The sequence below is a fragment of the Leptonychotes weddellii genome, chromosome 13, assembly GCF_054177405.1.
Source record: "Leptonychotes weddellii isolate Sample4059 chromosome 13, ASM5417740v2, whole genome shotgun sequence".
Lineage (NCBI taxonomy): Eukaryota > Metazoa > Chordata > Mammalia > Carnivora > Phocidae > Leptonychotes > Leptonychotes weddellii.
Window position 1 is genome coordinate 7124540 of NC_138381.1, and position 22159 is coordinate 7146698.

Genomic DNA, 22159 nt, shown 5'->3' on the forward strand with positions numbered 1-22159 from the left:
AACTCTCATGCTCCCAGCTCTCCAGTCTCTTGTAAACCGGTTCTCTACAGTCTGACTTGGATTTAGTACTCTTGTATGTGGAAGGTTCTGTTGCCTGGTTTAGTTTGAGAACCATTGTCACAAATCCATATCCCTGCAACTTTAATAACCAGAATGGGATTTTAGAGTTGATTATAACAAATTTATTAGCTAGATAGGGATAATCTATGTAGTTTGAGTTCATTTCTGTAAACATTTGTTGAGTACCTAAATTTTGGGGCCTCACAGGTAATCAGATTTAATTCTCTGGGGCTTATGGCCTGTGGGAGAAGACAAACATGTACCCAGGGAACATTGCTATAATATTTTATGTAGAATCATGTTAGCTTATGCATAATTTTTATAATATTAAAGTTGTTCTTTCCACTTGAAAATGTTATCACACATTTAAATGGAAAGATAATTTCATGCACTTAAATATAGTGACTTGTCAGTTTGTGGTGTAAGTACACTTGTTTATGCTTTAGTTCCTTTCCACATTTATTAGAGGACTTTGACTTGTCTATTTTTTTAACTTTATTTTGAAAAAAATTAATCTTATGTAAAAGTTGCAGAAACAGTACAATTTTTATATACCTTCCCAAATGTTAAAATTATACCAAGTTTGCTTTAGCTCTGTCTGGTAGTATCTTTTCTCTGAACTGTTCAGAGTTGCAGGCATAATGCTTCTTTTTCCCCTAAACACTTAAGTGTGAATTTCCTAAAAATGAGGACATTCTCATATAAAATCGTTATAATAATTATTAAAATTAGGTAATTATTCAAAATTTTCCAGTTGTTCCACTATTGTCCTTCATAGGAAAGAAAAAACACCACCCCAGTCAAGATCTAGGATCAGAAATACATGTTACAGATTGTTGTCATATCTATTTCATTTCTTTCATCTAAAATAGTTCTGAATCTTTAACATTTATGACCTTAGCATTTTTGAAGAGTACAGGCTATTTAGTTTTTGTAATATTCTTTAATTAGGTTTATCTGTTCTCATGATTAGATTCAGGTTATACATTTTTTGACCGAAAAGCGTAGAAGTGATGTGTTCTTGTTAGTACGTTGTATCAGGAGACAAGATCATCTCTTTGTCCCATTACTGGGGATACTGACTTTGCTTACTTGGTTAAGGCAGAATCTACTTGTTTCCTTCGTGTGGAGTTAGTTTTTCCTTTTGCAGGGAGACACTCTGAAACTGTATCCATATCTACTTCTCATCAACTTTCTTCTGCTAGTTTTAACTTCCATTTGTGATTCTTGTCTGAAGCAATTATTACAGAATGGATGCCAAGTGGTGACTTTCTAATTCTGTCATTCTTTCTACATTTATTACATTTTACTGTAAGAAAGAGCTTTCATTTCTTCCCTCTTTATTTATTTACTTTTTATTTATTTACACCAGTGTAGACTCAAAGATTCTTTGTCTTACGAGTTATAGCCCGTTTCTACCCTTATTTATTTAGATATTCAAATTGTTCTGGATTTGACTAGGTGAAGCCCCTTCATGAAGAATCTTTTGTCCCTTGGGGTGCCTGGGTGGCTCAGTCGTTAGGCGTCTGCCTTTGGCTCGGGTCCTGATCCCAGGGTCCTGAGATCGAGCCCTGTATTGCTCTGCGGGAAGCCTGCTTCTCCCTCTCCCACTCCCCCTGCTTGTGTTCCCTCTCTCGCTGTCAAATAAATAAAATCTTAAAAAAAAAAAAGAATCTTCTGTCCCTTTAATGTGTTTTCTTCAGTCTTTGAGCACTTCCCTATTTTCTGGTATAGCAAGATGTTCCAGAATTTCCAGCCCCAGCCTGGAATCAGACATTTGCTCAGAGAGCCCTGATTTCTTTTAATGGAGAATTGCATTTAGAAATGAGATCTGGGTTCTAAATATGTTCATTGTTCCTGGGCAGGGGGAAGGAGTCATTGCTTCCATGTACTCATAGTGGACACAGCTGGAAACCTGCGTATGTGTTTGTGTGTTTTAGATAGATAGTTGACTCATTTATAGTTACAGTATATATCATTTCCATATTTAATGTGATAATTACCAGTACATATTTTTCATATGATGTTCATCCTGAATCATTGTAAGTGTTGATTTCACAAAACAATAAATACTTGGTGTCAGAGAAGCAGTATCATTTTATCTATATTCATAGTTTCTATGTAGTTAGGGATTTCTTATGTAACTAGTGTCATTTTTTCCAATCTCTGGATTATATTAGACCAGTTTTTTCTACTTGTTATATATCAAAATAATTCCTTTTTTTTGTTAAAGATTTTATTTATTTATTTGAGAGAGAGAGAATGAGAGAGAGAGCACACGAAAGGGGGGAGGGTCAGAGGGAGAAGCAGACTCCCTGCCGAGCAGGGAGTTGGATGCAGGACTCAATCCAGGGACTCCAGGATCATGACCTGAGCCGAAGGCAGTTGCTTAACCAACCGAGCCACCCAGGCACCCTCAAAATAATTCTTTTTTCATCTTGAAAATATTCTCTAGTCTTTTTTTTTTTTTTTTTAAGATTTTAAGTAATATATACGCCCAGCGTGGGGCTTGAACCCACAACCCTGAGGTTAAGAGTCGTGTGCTCGGGTGCCTGGGTGGCTCAGTCATTAAGCAGCTGCCTTCAGCTCAGGTCATGATCCCAGGGTCCTGGGATCGAGTCCTGCATCGGGCTCCCTGGTCAGCGGAGAGCCTGCTTCTCCCTCTCCCTCTGCCTGCCTCTCTGCCTACTTGTGCTCTCTATCTCTGTCAAATAAATAAATAAAATCTTAAAAAAAAAAAGTCGTGTGCTCACCCACTAAGCCAGCCAGGTGCCCCTATTCTCTGCTCTTTTTAAATGTAATTTTTATTTTGCTTCTAGTTCCTTTTGAACCACAGCTAAATGGGTATATAGTACTGGGACATCAGGAGTAAAATATATGTTTTTAAATTAATATTATAGCTTATTGCATCCTTGAGAACAATATTTTCAAATTAATTGGAGTGTTTTATGACATAATTTGCTGTTTTCTTTGCAAACTTACTTATAATGGTACCTGGTAATTTGAAGAGTTTTCTTTCTTTGCATACTGTCCTTCTCAGCTCTCCTTGGCAGTTTTGCAGATGATCTGGCAGCCCCAGCACCCACCTGAGGGCAAGTTTGGTAAGGATATAGACATCCTGAGACGGAGCAATTAGACCATGCTGATTTCCCCACTATGCCAGAAGACAGCCCCATCAATTACTGATGGATCTGTGGAGCGAAGCCTTGTGTATGCATGAAAAGCTTCATTGTTCTGGACCTTGTACCATTAGTCATCTGTGGAAAGCCTGAGTCAGACCATCTTTTGTGCATATGCTGGGCTTGGCTCTACTGCCTTGAGTAAAGCTCTGTTGCTAACATGCCGTTGCCGCTAGGAAGCTTTGGCACGTGGAGAATGGGGATTCCGGCTTCATGCTTAAGTAAAATAAATCGAATAAAAAAAAATCATGGTGTAATATGTACATATTCCAGATTTGGTCTTCTTTGAGAACTTAAAAATATTTTGAATGAATTGTTTGAATTTTTAGAAGAATTTTTAAAGTAATAAATATATACAATTAAAACAACCATTAGAGCTTATAATGAAATTTACTGCCTCTCTTCATTCACAGAGACAGCTTTACCTCCTACTGATTTTAATTCTTCAGGTAGTTACCTTCATATCTCTAAATAGTAGTTTGCAATAATGTTTGTTCCTTTACTGTGTTGATACACAGGAGTTAGCTCATTTAGATAATGTCCTGCAAATTTAGTTCTATTACCAAACTTAGTTTCTCCACCTGCTGTTTCTGATCTTGTTACCTGTGGATGATCTCTCTGTCCCCGCCATTTAGAAGGTAAGGAAGTTGTGGCTAAGATGTTCCTATCCTTTCACTTCTGCTAATCTTTGTCAGTTTTATCTTTTACTTGGTAAATGTTGATGACATTTACATTCTCTTCCGCAGCCTTGACTTATCTATAAGTTGATTCTAAAAATTGAAAACTAGTAATTTACAACAGAGCCACTTACTGGGCTGTGGTTATACTTCTCTATCTCTGCTTCTAGGGCTGTGATTTCTCTGGTGCTCAGAAGAAAAATTTTCTGATATATATTGTATGTATACCTACATAGGTGTGTGTGTGTGTGTGTGTCATTAAAAAAAGTGGTTTGGGTGATTTTTTTTTCCTATAGAGTTTCTGTCTGTCTAATTTTTTTTTGAATTGTGAGTTTATATCATATCTAATGTTCTTCTAAACTCTTAGTCATCCTTTCTTTTCAGTTAGGATCCTTTATCCTAGAAATTATCTTCAAATAATCATACTCCTACCTAAAAACAAGTGCATGCACGATAAACTTAATGAGTTCTTGCATATTTGAAAATGTATTTAAATTGTACTTCAATTGTACTTCAATAGTTTAGGTAGTTACCAGATAGGTTGAAATCATTCTTCATAAGAATTTCGCACCATTGTCTTCTGACATCCCATACTGCCGATGAGAAGTTGGATGTCCATCTGGCTTTTTTACCTCTTTACGGCCAACTTTTTCATTTGTCATCATCTCTTTATCTTTTTTTTTTTTAAGATTTTATTTATTTATTTGACAGAGAGAGACAGCAAGAGAGGGAACACAAGCAGGGGGAGTGGGAGAGGGAGAAGAAGGCTTCCTGTCGAGCAGGGAGTCCGATGTGGGGCTTGATTCCAGGACCCTGGGACCATGACCTGGGCCGAAGGCAGATGCTCAGTGACTGAGCCACCAGGCACCCCTATCCATCCTCTCTTTATCTTTGAGGTCCTAGAATTTTATGGTTATGTATCTTTTTTCATTGCTCTTGCTTGACACTCATTAAGCTCCTTAATTTGAAGACATAGATGTTCTATATCTTTTGGCTCTGACACATTTTTTCATATTTATTTATTTTATTTTTTAAAGATTTATTTATTTTAGCGACAGAGAGAAAGTGCGCATGCTTGCACACAAGTGGGGGGAGGGGCAGATGGAGAGGGAGAGAGAGAATCCTCAAGTGGACCCCTTGCTGAGTATGGAGCCTGACTCGGGGCTCAATCCCAGGACCCTAAGATCATGACCTGAGCAGAAATCAAGAGTCAGATGCTTAACTGACTGAGCTACCCATGCACCCCTCATATTTATTTATTTTAAAAATCATTTTTCTTTTTCCTTTGTTCTATCTTTCCACATATCATATGAGTCCCATATTAAGTCTCTTGAATTGATTTTCTTTTTATCTCCTTATCTTTTATATTTTTATCTCTTAGTCTTTATTTTCTGGGATATTAATCCTTTTGTTCATATCAGAATTAATTTAACTTCTTCAATCTTGGTAGGCTGAAATAATTTTCACTGATTTGTAGGCAAAGAAAAAAAAACAGGCTTTTTTTTTAAAGATTTTATTTATTTATTTATTTATTTGAGCGAGAGAGTATTCAGGCAGTGGGGGAAGAAAGAATCTTAAGCAGACTCTGTGCTGAGTGTGGAGCCTGACACAGGGCTCGATCCTACCACCCTGAGATCATGACTTGAGCTGAAACCAAGAGTCTGACACTTAATTCACTGAGCCATCTAGGTGCTCCTTTTTTTTTTTTTTTTAAGTTTTTATTTAAGTAATTTCTACACCCAACATGGGGCTCGAACTCTCAACCCCGAGATCAAGAGTTGTATACTCTTCCGACTGAGCCATCCAGGCACCCCCTGCAAAAAACAGATTCTGAAACCTTTTTAAGTAGATGGAATTTTAAATTTACATCTCTTATTATACTTATTTTTTATCATTTTCTAAATCTTTTCTTTTTATATTCATAAGGACTAGAGAAAAAATGAATTTTTAAAATATAGATCTTCCTTGACTTACAGTGGGGTTATGTCCCACTAAACTCACTGTTAAATTGAAAATACTGTAAGTTGAAAATGCATTTAATATACCTATCGAATATCACAGATTAGCCATGCCTACCTTAAATGTGCTGATAACACTTACATTAGCCTGCAGTTGGGCAAAATCATCTAACACAAAGCCTTTTTTATAATAAAGTGTTGAACATCCTTGTAGTTTATTGAATATTGTAATGAAAATGAAAAACAGAATAGTTTTATCAGTTATTTACCCTTGTGATCCTTGGCTGACTAGGAGCTGCGGCTGGTTACTGCTGCCTAGCGTCATGAAAATATGTTACTGCATATCACCAGCCGAGGAAGAGATCAAAATTCAAAGTTTGAAATACGGTTTTTACTTAACACATATCACTTTGCTCCATTATAAAGTTGAAAAACTGTAGATTGAACCATTGTTAAGTCAGGGACTATCTGTATACCAATTGAAGGGTAAATGTGATTATGTTAATGATTCTTTATTACTATGATAATTATATATACTTAGAGAATAACTGTTACAGTTCTGCATCACTTATATATAATTTCTCATTTACTTTGGAAATACTTATAACTGAAAAAAAGATGGCTTTTATTTATTTATTTATTATTTTTTAAAAGATTTTATTTATTAGCGGGGGGAGAAGCAAAAGGGAGAGGGACAAACATACTCTCCACTGAGTGTGGATTCTGATGCGGGGCTCGATCTCACAACCCTGAGATCATGACCTGAGCCAAAATCAAGAGTCAGACACTTAACCAACTGAGCCACCCAGGCACCCTGAAAAGATGGATTTTAGAAGACAGTGAGTTTATAATACCTTTCCTTCTAGCAGTTGGTATAACCATCAGCCTCAGCAGACCTTAACAGAATAAAGAACCAGTAGATTTAATGAGAGCTCTTGAAGAGCTTGTTTTTGAGATTTATATAGCTTATATTCTTTCACCTATTTTTGTTAAACCTTTATGAATTTTAGACTGTGGTGTAACTCATCTGAGGAAGTAATTATATAGGTATGATTTTGCAAAAGTAAAAATTTTATATAATCTAATAAAATTTAAAAATTGTTCTGGGCATCATTATGAAATATGTTTAGAAAGGTAGTATTTGTCCTACTTTGTTTAATCATTTTATTTTACTGGTTTGTTGAAGTTTGTTAAGTAGTTGGAGCTAAGCTAGTAAACTTAGTTGAATTATTTATAATTCTCATCTTGGTTATTAATTCCTTCTCTGAATTATTATAGTGAGGGCTTTAATTTGTGATGTTAAGCAACTATTGCGCGTCTCCTATATATTTGACATGTTTTGTACATTTAGAATATTTCAAGTTACTTAAAAGAAGAGTTTGAAGCTGTGGATGTTAGGATTGGCTCTGTGGTTTTGGATGAATTATTTCATTCCAGATAATTAAATAAGGTAGTGCATGAAAGGGCCACATTGCCTGAAACATATACCATGGTTTACAGCCATATGACCTTGTTCTTGTACTTTTCTCTGTTTTACCTGCTTCTTCTAGACCTCAAAATTTAAAGTTATACAGGGACCATCATGTGCTGGTTGCTCATTAAATAGTCTTATTTCTTATTAAATATGTAAATTGCTGTCTTTTTTTTTTTTAAAGATTTTATTTATTTATTTGAGACAAAGAGAATGAGAGAGAGAGAGCACATGAGACGGGGGAGGGTCAGAGGGAGAAGCAGGCTCCCCGCCGAGCAGGGAGCCCGATGCGGGACTTGATCCAGGGACTCCAGGATCATGACCTGAGCCAAAGGCAGTCGCTTAACCAACTGAGCCACCCAGGTGCCCTGTAAATTGCTGTCTTGATGAAGAGTAACAATAAATCCATGACCATAAAAGGTATTTAATAATGAAATAAGAGGTTTGATTATAATGATAATATCCTGAAAAAGAAAGATTAATGGAAATAATCTTACTGTTTTAATTATACCTTTAACTTGTGAATTATTTTATCTTCCTGGATAGTAAGTTTTAACATCCATGTTTCCTTACTAATGAGCAGACATGAGAAAAATGACCCGTACATAAATCTCACGGTTAATGATAAACTTTGAATATGTTTTGACCATACCTTTCCTGGTGGCACTTAGATTTCTGTTTTCTTTCTTTTATTTTTCTCTCTCTTATGGTCTGTTTTAAAAATCATAACCTTATCATTTTCCAAAAACAGAAATAATTATAAGCTAGTGACAGGATTATTTGCAAACTGTAAACGTATCCTGAGTGCTTGATTTTTGCCACTGGGTATTCTAGGAAAAGGAGTGAATGGCAGTGAGAAACATTGTTTGGAAAAAAGTGTAGTGAGATTAAAATTGTGTAACGGCAGACTCTTCTTAGCCTCCTGATGGAAAGTGTGTGTGCGTGCTTGCATGCCTGCGTGTTTGCTTTGGCAGGATTAATTCAGTGAGAAGTGGTGTGGCAAACAAGTTTTATCCTGGATGGCGATGAGTCTTTTCATTTTTATCTGGCATATTGATAGGTGCAAAAAATAATTTGGAACATAATTACTGGATCACATTATTTCAGATATTTGAATACTTATTTTATTCTGTGTAGGTTGAAAAATACTGCTTTTATTGTATTTGCGGCTCAAGTATGTAATTGCTTGGTTAAAACTGTACCATTTCATAGAAACATTGTAAGCTAATGTTTATCCCTCAAGAGATAGAATGGAGCAGCCTTCTGCCTTCAGAGGATTTTTAGGCAGCAAAAACTTAGAGGACTATGAAATATTTGCCCTAAGTCAGGCTGCTTCGAGTATGGAGGGACAGAGGCAGGTGGAAGGATCATGGTAGCACCTGGGACCCGTTTGATTCATTGAGGGGAATGTGGGGCAGACAGCAGGTCTTTTTGAAGAAATTACGTTATAAATCAGTGTGTCTTTCTTTTTCTCTCCTTCTTTTCCTACAGGGCCCCTGTGTCCACGATGAGGATTCTGGCCTATCGCTCACGGGAAAACCTGCCCTTCAGGCTCTTTTATATCACTGCCATTTTTATGAACATTTGAATCAGATGGTAAAACACTGTTACCTGGGACGGTATACATTTGATTTGAATTTTTCTGCTCTTGATGGAACTTCAGAAGGCAGCGATTTAAATGGTAAGTACATTATATTATTTTTATGAAATCTTTTTATAAACTGTTGAAAACCTATGTGTTTGTTACAAAATATTTGAAAAATAATGAAGGTACACAGGAAAACATTATTCTTTGGGCCCCACTATGCAGACATGACCTTTGTTAATGTCAGGGTGGATTTTCTTCAGTCTTCTCTCTCTCTATAGCTTTTGTTTGTTTTACATGATTGTGTTCATATCTATGTACATTTTTGTTCCTTCCTTCCACTAAACATTGCCTAAGCATTTTTCTATGTTATAAATTCTTCATGGAAACCATTTTGACATCTTATTAATGTTTTATAAGTTATTCCATGCCCTTCAGTAAAGTTTTATAGTTTTTTTTCTCTATTAGATGTTTTAAACTTTTTGGAAGGTTCTTCCTAGGCAATCAAGAATGAGACCTTTTCCTACTAAATTTTCTAATTTGTTGTGCTAATATATCAAAAAGCTATTTGTTTTTGGTACGGTACTAATTTCTCAAAACATCTTGCTGAAACCTTTCTGTTTCTATTTATAGATTCTTTTGGATTTCCTATGATCTTAGCACATATAAATACTTTTGTCTCATAATAATAAATAACTTAATGATTTAAAAAATAAGTTTTATTTTAAAATTAATTTTTAATAGTAACTTTTGAAAGTCTTTACATGGGGCGCCTGGGTGGCTCAGTCATTAAGTGTCTGCCTTCGGCTCAGGTCATGGTCCCGGGGTCCTGGGATCGAGTCCCACATCGGGCTCCCTGCTCCGCGGGAAGCCTGCTTCTCCCTCTCCCACTCCCCCTGCTTGTGTTCCCTCTCTCACTGTGTCTCTCTGTCAAGTAAATAAATAAAATCTTTAAAAAAAAAAAAAAAAGAAAATCTTGACATAATTTCACACTTATAGAAAAGATGCAAGAATGCAAGAACATTCTCAAATGTTAACATTGTACTGCATTTGTTCCCCTATGCCATGTGTATGTATATGTATGTGTGTATAAATAAAATTTATTTATTTTACATATCTATATACATATATATGTTTTTTTCTTATATATATATATATATATATATCTGAGCTATTCTAAGAGTGAATTGCAGACATAGTTCCTTTACTCCCAGACTTAAATGTGAATTTCTAATTCACTTTTCTGCTCAATTCTTGGAGGAAATAAGAGGAAAATGACATTTGATGAAGGTTTTGAACATTTTTTTTTTTTTAAAGAGGAAGAGAGCGAGAGATGGGGTGGAGGGAGGGGTAGTGGGAGAGGGGAAGAGAATCTTAAGCAAGCTCTGCATGCAGTATGGACCCTGATGTGGGGCTTCATTTCCTAACCCTGAGATCATGACCTGACCTGAAATCAGAGTCAGATGCTTAACCAACTGAGCCATCCAGGCGCCCCAGAAATTTCTGAAAATTTAAATAAATGCCCTTATTAGGAAAGTGACCCATTTCATTGTTTGGATTTCTCTGGATCAGTGTTACTCGAAGCATGGCCCTTGAACCAACATCATTGAAATCTTTTGTGAACTTGTTAAATGTAAAATTATGGCTCCCACCCTGATTTGAGGGAGTAGAATCTCTGGGAATAGGACCCAGGAAATTGCTTTAACAAACGCTTTATGATTCTTAGGCACATTAAAGTTTGGGAGCTGGTGGTCTTGATAAATTGTATTAGATTTAGGTAAGCAAACTCCACTAATTGTCATTAAAATTTTTGTGAAACAAGCTTTATACATAAATTAATTAAGAATAATAACAATTAAGCAACCTTTTTTCCTTACTTCTTGGTTGGTTTCCTGTAACAAGTTCTTGATTGGTTTCCTATAACAAGTATTCTTTCTTTTAAATGTTCCAGTACCCAGGAGACTGTATTCATATTGACAGTTTTCCTGTCGTCACAGGTTTAGATGACTCATTCAAGTTTTGGAGGGCTCCATCTAGGATGTCCAATCAAGATCAAGATTCAAGTTCTCTCTCCACCTTGGAAACAATGGTACTTCTAAAGAATGCATAAGTGCTTTATTTTGAATCTCTGAAAAGATTTGAATTTACATAGTGGACGATAAGACGGTATAAGGTTATGATTAAAGTAGCTGTGATTTACTTGTTTATTTTTTTTGAAATTTTTTATTTGCTTATTTTTTTTAAGTAATCTCTGTAGCCAGCATGGGGCTCAGACCCACAACCCTGAGATCGAGAGTCGCATGCTCCACTGACTGAGCTAGCCAGGCGCCTGACAGCTGTGATTTTTTTGAACTGCTGTCTGTGTAGAACTAGGGTGTGATGTACTCATATAGCTACACTGAATGTCCTTTTAGATGAATTTACAACCTTTCTTATACCTTATTTGATAGAACCAGAAGCATAAAAGTTTAAAAATGTTTATCAGTAGTAATAGAATAGATCCCATCTGATAATAATGCTTGAATACCATGCAGTTTTGCTTAAGGGCAAAGCAATTTGGAGAAAGTGGACCCATTCAAATGATTCCAGTTTGGTAGTGGAGATTTTAAGCTTTTTTCTAAATATTTGCAACAGATAGACGCTTGTTTTGATTATCTGAAATACCAGAAATTTATGCCTGCCTGCCTTCCTTTTTCTTTTCATTCATAAGTTGCTTTGTTCTAAAAAGTTTGAGACACACTTAGTATTTCTAAATATGACTGATACTAGGTTTCACTTGTTTTACAAGCATATGAAATCATTTCCTCTCAACTGGGAAACATTACATTGCATCCTAGAGTGTTTTTGGAACAGTTACTGTGTCGTAGACCCTATCAGGAAGGCAAAGGCTTGGCCCTCCTGCTACAGGAGCAAAAATAATATGAGAATAATAAATGATTATAAGGCAATAATAAGATTCACTTCCTGTAGTTTCTCAGCACTGGTACTTTTTGCTGCAGTTTTAGGAGTTATTTTTTATCCCTAGACTCAGAAGAGTTTGTGGTTAGTGCTGCATTGAACCTTTATTTGGAAAAGTAGGGTAATTACCCCAGTTCCACTAGATGTCATGCTTTCCTTTCCATGCTAGAAATAGTATGTATCTTCGTCTCAACAAGAGAAATAATATGATTAAATGCAAAAAAGACTGTATTAGTTATTTAATTCACAGAAGGGCAGCATTAATATGTGCTTAAAAGTAATTCTTAGGCTTCCCTGTTTATTGAAAGGGCTATCTGTAGACTAACCTTGAAATTTGTACATTCTTCAATTCTTTGCTTATAGTAGGTACTCAGTAAGTAGCAATTGCTCTAATTAACTTTGAGTCATCTTAGCTGTTTTGTAGATACCAAGTTGTATTTATCCTATGCAAGAATACTTAAGTACTTTTGCATTTCTGTATTTGATAAGAGAATAGTAATAATATGTATACAATATATAGTAATATATATTTTAATAATAACAAATATAGATCAAGATACTAGATTTTCTGAGGAAAATCTTAGAAATACATTATTTATTGTAATCATTATTAAAATAGAAGCACCTCTATTAGCATAAGACTCTTTAACCTGTGTTTGGATGTTACATATTCTTTTAGAAATATATACCAATGAAATCTTTTTTTTTAAGAAATCTTATTACAGTTCTATGTGAGATTGATTTTGTGTAGTTTCTCAAGAGATAATTATCTATCAGTCAACTCTTCCTTTTCTTCTTTTGGATTCCAAATAGAAGAGCTTTGGTATTGGTGACTTACTCACCAGATTGGTGGCTTTTATTCACAGAAGTAGTCTCATTACCAAATTTTGCTAACTGTCATGTTTTTCTTGCCATGCGAGATACTGTATGTTTTTGTTCCAACAGGAAAAATAAATTTGGAGAATTTATTCATTATATCAGTATTTATTTATTTATTTTTAAAGATTTATTTATTTATTTTTGTGGGGAGTGCTTGGGAGGGAAGGGCAGAGAGAAAGGAAGAAACCTCAACAGACTGCACTGAGCACAGAGCCTGACACGGGGCTCCATCCCACAACCCCGAGATCATGACCTGAGCTGGAATCAAGAGTCAGACACTTAACCAACTAAGCCACCCAGGTGCCCATATACTAGTATTACTTTAAACCTAAGCTGTCATACCTAGACCAGCTAATAATTTCTTTTTTTTTTTTTTAAGATTTTATTTATTTATTTGACGGAGAGAGAGCGAGAGAGTGAACACAAGCAGCGGGAGTGGGAGAGGGAGAAGCAGGCTTCCCACTGAGCAGGGAGCCCGATGTGGGACTCGATCCCAGGACCCTGGGATCATGACCTTTGCCGAAGGCAGACGCTTGACGACTGAGCCACCCAGGTGCCCCAAAACTAATTTTTTTTTAAAGATTTTGTTTATTTATTTGACAGAGAGAGACACAGCGAGAGAGGGAACACAAGCAGCGGGAGTGGGAGAGGGAGAAGCAGGCTTCCCACTGAGCAGGGAGCCCGATGTGGGGCTCGATCCCAGGACCCTGGGATCATGACCTGAGCCGAAGGCAGGCGCTTAACGACTGAGCCACCCAGGCGCCCCGTAGACCAGCTAATAATTTCTTAAGTATAAGTTATAAATTGAGATATCAGTTCAGTGGATTTAAATTTTGCAAATAAGTGTATCTGGTAATTTATATCATTATTTTGTGTATTTCCCAGATATGAGAAAAGATGCAATTTTTTAATTGGTTTTTCCATTTTGTCTTTCTAAGGAAAGCACTGTCTTTTGATTTGGGTCATATCATCTAGTGTGCTGTCACTGGGTCATTATCCATTCTGTGCAGTTAATGCCACATTAGGGACTTTCATGGTGTTATCTAATGAATATATTAGTTCATTTGTTTGGCAAACTTTGTAGGGATTGGGACATGTATGTTCATAAATTACAGAGAGGGTAAAGAGTGTCATTTTCATGTTGGTGCATTGCCCTTCTAAGTAACCGTCTTTTCAGAGATGAATTCTATCCAGCTCAGTGTCTCCTTCTCCCAGGTAGGAGGGGTCAGGCATTGGTTGGTTTTCCTCCTGAAATCTCATCTCTACTTCTTAGAAATATCCACACTAGATGGGTACTTACGCCTAGTATACACTGGTATGCAACAAGAGTTTTCTAACCAAAATATGTGTTTTTGGGTTTTTTTTACTGCTGTGGAGCAGAATTATGTCTGTATTTTTTGAATCTGTTTTATCAATTGTCAAAGGAGATGTGGCTTCTTTCCTTTTGAGCTTTTCTTTGTGAAATATGTGATTCTTTGGAACTTTGGGAGCACCAGTTTAAATAAAACTGATTTTATTTTAGTTTAAGTTTATTTAAACATTTAAAGAGAAATTACTCATGGGATTCTTACTATTGCTATTTTACAAAAGAAGAGATTAAGGCATGCAATGAATAAGTGTCTTGTTCAAGGTTCCAGTGCTGGTAACTGATAAGAGCATTATTTGAATCCAGAAGTATGTTTGGCTCTAGAGCCCAGGTTGTTGACCGTGACGTTCTACTCCTTCACAACAAAGCCAGATGTGATAGGTGCCGTAGTAGATGTTATAGTCAGGGTGCAGTGAGGTTACATTAGAGAGTATGATGAAATAGAAAGTGATTTTGGATAAGAAGTGTCAATTGAAATGAGCTTTAAAGGATTAATCTTTCTTAGATGTATGCACACATTTGCAGGGAGCCAAAAAGATATTCAGATATGTCTTACGATTCAGTACTCTCTGACAAGAGTTGAAAGTCTAGTCAGGAACATGAAGCACAATGTGAAAATAATTGCATGCGTGGTTGTGTGGTACTAAAAGCATTAGATACTCAGAGAATGCCTGGTTTGTTTGGAGTGTGGAACAAAGGCTAAAGTTTAATTACCAGATAGGGGTTAGCTAAGAGAGCTAAATCTGTTTTTGGGTTTGAAGAGGTAAGATATAATAGCTATAAAGATACAGATATAAAGATATTTCAGCTGAGTAAAATGCACGAAACATTACAGTTGACATTATAGAAAAATACGTATTGGTATTTGTGTGATGGTAGTTATGAGTTTTATAGAACGAAAAGTAGACCAAGGACAGTTAAAGCAGGGATGAATCAAAGTAGCGTTTTAGAAGAAAAATCATTTTGACGTAGGAATTAGTGATAGAGTAGGTACATACATCCAGTGCGATGACCCCAGGAAAACGTGGGGAGACAGCAGTTTGCATGATGGGGAGAGAAAGAGAATGATATACTTTGTTTAAATAAATTTCAACCACCTGTGGATTACCCAGGATCTAAAACCTGTATATTTTAGTTAGAAAGAAAATATAAGTGAGATTCTAGTTCCTAAGTGTTAGTAATATAGGCCACAGGACTGTAATACAATGAAAATAAGTTTGTTGTGTGTCTGGTTTTTTGTTTTTTGTTTTTTTTTGAATAAAAATTTAATATTGATTCTTTTTAAAAGGTATATTTATTTATTTTAGAGAGAGAGAGCGCGTGCATAACCAGGGGGAGGAGCAGAGGCAGAGGGAGTAAGAGAGAGAAGCAGATTCCCCACTGAGCGCAGAGCCTGACGCCAGGCTTGACCCATGAGATCATGACCTGAGTCAAAAATCAAGAGTCAAGACGCTCAATTGACTGAGCCACCCAGGCGCTCCTAATATTGATTGTTTTAATAAGACTTAGATATTGATGGTTAATAATACCTCCATATCAGTTTATTCTACTATCATTTTTTTTCTATGTGACATTAGAATGAATATAATGGCTAGTGAAAATAGAGTATTCATTCCATTCTGTGTACATAGCGTGTACTGTTTTATAAATATTCTTTTAAAAATTGTTAGAAAGAGCAAATAATATTTGTGTTTTTTTCTGTATTTTGTATTCACTTTGGTGTGTTTGAAGTTATCCAGACTAAGTTACTGTAGAGGTATAGCCGTTAACTGTTGAGTGCAAACATTTAAAGAAATTGGCAAAAACGTTTTGAGATCGATTTTAGCAACTTTATTAAGCAGGTAACTGTAACTGAAATAAGTAAAATAGGGTTGGGTGTTATTTTATATTTGCACTAAAATATATTTCCTTAATTTTGGTTAAAGTGGTTATTTTATGTAGTTAGTTTTGATATATGTGTTGAGTCAACTTTGGGCCTTTAGAGCTCAGGTGACAATAGCCTCTAGTTTGCTGTTTGCTGGAGGTCCACAGATGGGTTACGGTGTTAAATCTACACTATTTGAGAGTGGTACCCTTTCACGAGCGAAGAAGCGGCGTCTTCGAGAATTCAAGTATTTGGCGTAGGGTCACAAAGCTAATGGAGAACGGAATAGGACTACAAGCTCTAGGAAACTTGTTCTCTTAAATTATATACAGTAGGGCATAGGGATCGTGATTATCTCCTAGGGTTAAGTCTCTGCATGCGAGTGAGTGATCTTATAGTTAGGCAACAATCTTATATCATCTTATGCTCATTCCTTCAGTGATATTTCTCTGAGCTTCCTTTTTTTTTGTATTATACACAATCCATTTGAATCATGGATCTGTATAGTCAAAGTGATTAAAGTTCTTGTTATAATTTGGTGAGAATTAATGATTACAAATTGTGAAGCATGCCAGAGCTTTTCTGCTGTTGGACATAGAGACAGGTATCATCTATAGTACTGAACACATGAAACCTGGAGTTCCTTAGAAACTTCCATACTTTGTATTTTTGCCATGTTCTAAAAATGTGAGTTGAGGGGCGCCTGTGTGGCTCAGATGGTTAAGCGTCTGCCTTCGGCTCAGGTCATGATCCCAGGGTCCTGGGATTGAGTCCCGCATCGGGCTCCCTGCTAGGCGGGGAGTCTCCTTCTCCCTCTGCCTCTGCCTCTCTCTCTCTCTCTCTCTCTGACTCTCATGAATAAATAAATAAAAAACATTTGAAAAAAAAAATGTGAGTTGATTTGTACCCTGTCTTTTTCATCTCACAGATCCTCATTTTCTTCCTTTGTTCTCTTTTAATTTTTTAAAAACCAAATGACTTACTTGGGAGCCAGTCTACTTTTGATGGAAGAAGATATAGAAAATATTATAAAATTACTTGACAAATAAAATACTCAAGTCCTAAATTAGCTTTCAAAAAACTTTGAAGTATCCAGTGAACGCTTTCATTTCTGTAGGGCAGAATACAAAGAAAATAGTTTTGAACATAGATGCATTTTGTTTGTATGACAGAAATTGTCTGTCTTTTTTTTAAACCCAAATTCTACTTTGATACGGTAAACGACTTTGCTATTTTCTGCTACTTCAAAGGGACTCTTTTAAAATTGTAACTGCCTATTTTACAATGAGGCATGATTTAGAAAGCTTCTTTAGCTATCAAATCTATTTATAAACACATTGAAGAAAAGGTTATTATTTTTTTAGTTTTTACAAGCAAAATTTGATTCTGTTTTAGGACAGTGGCTTTAAGTAACACCAATTTATCTGTATTAACAGGCTTTTATTGCCTCTTATAATACCAGTAAGGTGAGAAGGCTAGAAGTATATATACTTCAATTCAAGGAAAACTCAGTTTTATTTGTCTTATCAAGGGAATGTAAATTGAAAATCTCAGGATGTGTCGTGTGGCAGACAGGAAAGAGGAAAATGTCTAGATTGTGATTTTGTACTGAAGTCATTTTAATGAACAGAGCAATGACAGATAGAATAATTAGACAGACTCCCTGTTATGAGGACAGCACTGGCCTCCCACTTGGGGCTTTATGGCTACTATGAGAGCAAATGAGAAGGTGTGTTCTCCGCTGTGGGGGGAAGAGGTGACTGAGCATGCTCCACTTGGCTGGCCAGCATTCTGGAGGTTTGTCTGAGGACTTCCTCTGACTTGAGTGTATTGATCTGTCATCAATGTAGTCCTCAACTGAGAATCCTAATTAGAGTGTGACCTTGTAGTCCTTATCTCTAAATGAGGATCTGGACTAGATCAGGCCTTTTCTACCTGTGGCATTATGGGCTCATGTGAACCTCCTCCACCTTCCAGAAGCTAATACTTGAATTTTAAAATGGATTAGTTGTTACTTGGATTTCAAGATAACAAGTAACATATTTACATATTGATATCTATATTATTACAGATAATCAAATATCCATTGGAGATTATTTTCAAACAAGCAAGGATTTGAGCATAGAACCAGAGCTATTCAGTTTAATACTTTTTTGTCTTGTTAAAATAATAATGTGCTAATATAGCAAATTTAAAAAATATAGATAGGTTAGTAGAAATATAAATCACCCATAATCAAGTTTTAAGACACAATGTATTACTATATAAAGAAGTCTTTGTGTTTTCTCAACCATACAGGGTAAGTTATAATACAGCTCTTAGGTTAGGTGCTTTCTAAAATCATATTTTCTAAATCTGTGTATCACTTCCTTGGATTATACTGAGGAAAATCACAACTTTTATTAATGTCTGACCTTTGGTCACACCTTGTGATTTTGCTTTCTTCTAATGAGCCAGGTATTCCGTGGGCCCTTAGAAATCTTTTTTTCCGGGGCGCCTGGGTGGCTCAGTTGGTTAAGCGGCTGCCTTCGGCTCAGGTCATGATCCTGGAGTCCCGGGATCGAGTTCCGCATCGGGCTCCCTGCTCGGCAGGGAGTCTGCTTCTCCCTCTGACCCTCCTCTCTCTCATTCTCTCTCTCAAATAAATAAATAAAATCTTTAAAAAAAAAAAAAAAGAAATCTTTTTTTCCTGCACTGAGTGCTACCTCTATTTTTGTCAGTAGTGAGGACTGGATATGGCCTGTCCCCTCTTTCTGCCCAAATGTTTAAAGGCTAAAACATACTCCTTTAACTTTTGCGTAATTCACTGACCCTGAGAGAGCCTACCCTACTTGATTCATAATAGGAGCGGTTCTTTTTATAAGTTTCAAATGGCACACACAAGGGTGTTCAGTGAAAAGGTAAAGGATTCTAGCATCATTGTCCTCTTAGATTTTATTATACAAACAAAGGGGCTTATGGCGGTGCCAGATCGTCTTTGTGATATCAGTCTCAGTTGTTGTTATCTTCACAGACTGTGAAAGTTATTTGGATGTCTGTTGACAGGGATTTTTTTTTTTTTTCTTAGAGCCAGTTGTAGGTAAATACATTTTTAGAAAAATAAATTTTAGGGGCGCCTGGGTGGCTCAGTCGTTAAGCGTCTGCCTTCGGCTCAGGTCATGATCCCAGGGTCCTGGGATCAAGCCCCGCGTCGGGCTCCCTGCTCGGCAGGAAGCCTGCTTCTCCCTCTCCCACTCCCCCTGCTTGTGTTCCCCTTCTCGCTGTGTCTCTCTCTCATCAAATAAATAAATAAAATATTAAAAAAAAAAGAAAAAGAAATTTTAGGTTTTTTCCTATTATCTGGATCTAATATTAGATAAAATAAGGTATTTAATATATGATTATTTATGAGTGTTTATTTAGACTGAAATTTATCCAGGTTTACTTATTTAGATGACTTTATGTGCTTGGCTTACATTTGTTGGCTACAGCTTTCTGTTATTTATTTGTTATTGTAATGTCATACTTGAAGTAGTGAGAGATGATTAAAGTCTTAAGTTGAAAGGGGTATTTTAAAAACTATATAAATTCCATCTACCATTTTCTTCAGATTTATATTCTCTTTACTAACAGAAACTGAAAACAAAAATACCCTTGGTTTTTGCTTTTATTCTATCATATCAAGTCTAATAAGGTATCCTACTTTATATGTTAAGATAAATACACAATCAATATACAAGTTCTGAGCTGTATGGTATCTGAGTTTGAGGTAGGGTTGATTCATAAGTTCTAGTGACAGCTCATACTGTATGCATGTGCTGACATGGAGATTATCCAGGTTTGGGAAGTTCAGGCTATTTCAGAGAAAATAAATTGATGGTAAGAAAAAGAGGGATCTGACCTCTCCAGATAAGGTATTTTTCACATAGAAGGTGCCAGATACATCAGTTTGAACTTTTTCCATTTTAGGAGGCTGCATAGTCTGCTCATCTGTAAACCTATAGGTGAAATTGTGTTTGTCTTCTACAGAATTTATGTTATGTTTAATGTTTTAAAAAATACTGTATTCTGAAACACAGTGTTAACATACTGCCTGAAACAGTTCTTTTGTGATATGGGGAAAGGTAGAGAAAAATCTATTAATATTTCTGTTGATTTTTTTCTTAGGCACTATTAAAATTTGTGTGTGCCATTTGAAACTTATAAGAAGAACCCCTCTTACTATGAATCAAGTAGGGCAGACTATCTCAGGGACGGTGAATTATGCAAAAGTTAAAGGAGCATGATTTAGCTTTTTAACATTTGGGCAATAAATGGGTATAAGCCATATCTAGACCTTAAAATCCGAAATGGGCTTCAAATCAAAACTTTGCTACTTTGAGTTACTGATTTACATAAATTCCAGCAGGTCTTATAAGAAGCAGGAAAGTGCCATTCAAAAAACTTACAACTCTTAAGATATGGAATGTTTCCCAGTCATATGAACTAGTGTAGTTTTGTTATTAACCTTCTTGTTTAAGGTTATTTTGTGTACATATTGCTTCTGTTTCAGTTTCCATGTGATAACATTAATGAATGAATGTTAAGAATAAAATAATTTTCTCTGCTCCTTGATAGGTGGCACCTTCGTCGGGGAGTGCTGAATTTCTACCACTTGGGCCCTCAGCAGTGTCTCTCCCTGAAGCCTCACACGACCAGTTTGTGGCTCAAGGTACCCTTTTAGGAAGACATTCTGCTTTCGAAAAGAAAAATGACAAGTCCGTCAGGATATTTTGAAATAAATGTCTACATAAGAACAAAATTAAATAAGTCACAAAACACAGTGAATGTCTAGATAAGAACAAAATGAAGTGGACTGGAACATGATAGAATAAATATATCAGAAATTAACAAAACAAATACCCTTAACTAATAAATGGAATGTAGTTGTCTGATTGCCATATGGTTTCTTATTAGTTAAGTGTAGATATTTAGTGTTTGAACTGGGGAATTAATAGATATTAGTTACCTTCATTTTTCTCCCTCTTTAGGGAAAACACTTCAATTTACCACAGTAGTCCACTTGAAAGTGGAGAGAATCTGGTCATAGGTATTTTTCAAGGGAAATACTTCTATTTTAAAGTCTACAAAATGTGTTGCATCTTTATTTTATTAGAAATGCTTGATGATTCATTGTTTGTGTATAACACCCAGTGAATCATGGAACACTACATCAAAAACTAATGATGTAATGTATGGTGATTAACAGAACATAATAAAATAAAAAAAATGCTTGATGAGTAGCCTGGGATTTATTTTTATTAATGGCAATATATAAATTCTATTCTTTGTATTAGGGACTGCTTCCAACGCTATTATGCTTCAACCTTTATATGTTTGGAAGATTACAACTTAGCTTTTGTTTGTCCTAGAGAATGTATAGGCCTTTATTCAGTAGCATTAAATTCATCACTTGTAAGCAATATGCTACCTAAAAAAGAAGAATTTTAAACACTGAAGTATAAGCATCAGCAGGGAAAAGGTTTTCTAAAACTTCAGAAATAATTGCTTAATGAAGACTTTACTCTGAATTTTTATTACAGTGTTTGTTCCCTAACTTCTTTTTTTTTTTTTTTTAAAGATTTTATTTATTTATTCATGAGAGACAGAGAGAGAGAGAGAGAAGCAGAGGGAGAAGCAGGCTCCCAAGGAGCAGAGAGCCCGATGCGGGACTGGATCCCAGGACCCTGGGATCATGACCTGAGCCGAAGGCAGACGCTTAACCGTCTGAGCCACCCAGGCGCCCTGTTCCCTAACTTCTTAAACAATGTCCCATTTTGTTTTTTTTTAGTGATATATGTTAACAATATAAAAAAGTGTTTAATTGTAGAAAGTACTTATTTGATCCTCTAGAGAATAAAAGGAGCAAACTCACATTGTTTAAATAGTTGAGGACACAGAGGATGAAATGAAATTTGATAATGAATTTCATGAACATTTATCTCTAAAAGTATGTTGCATTACTCTTTTTAAATAACTTCATTGAGAATAATTTACATACCATACAGTCATCCATTTAATAAGTGAATTCATTGGTTTTGAGTCTATTCACAGAGCTGTGCAAGGATCACCACAATTAATTTTAGAACATTTTCATTTTCATCACCCCAAAAAGAAACCTCGCCATTAGCAATCCCTCCTCAT

At 35.8% G+C, this 22159-nt stretch overlaps 1 protein-coding gene across 4 annotated transcripts in view; it reads left to right on the forward strand.

Annotated features, from left to right (window-relative positions):
• The window catches only part of RTTN (rotatin), a 153137-nt gene that overhangs the window by 87807 nt on the left and 43171 nt on the right, over positions 1-22159 (forward strand). For all 4 annotated transcript variants that reach the window (XM_081801040.1, XM_081801041.1, XM_081801042.1 and 1 more), the window contains 3 exons: positions 8837-9026; positions 10928-11019; positions 20594-20687. In XM_081801040.1, the coding sequence (XP_081657166.1) occupies positions 8837-9026; positions 10928-11019; positions 20594-20687 (376 nt within the window). The remainder of the gene's footprint in view (positions 1-8836; positions 9027-10927; positions 11020-20593; positions 20688-22159) is intronic.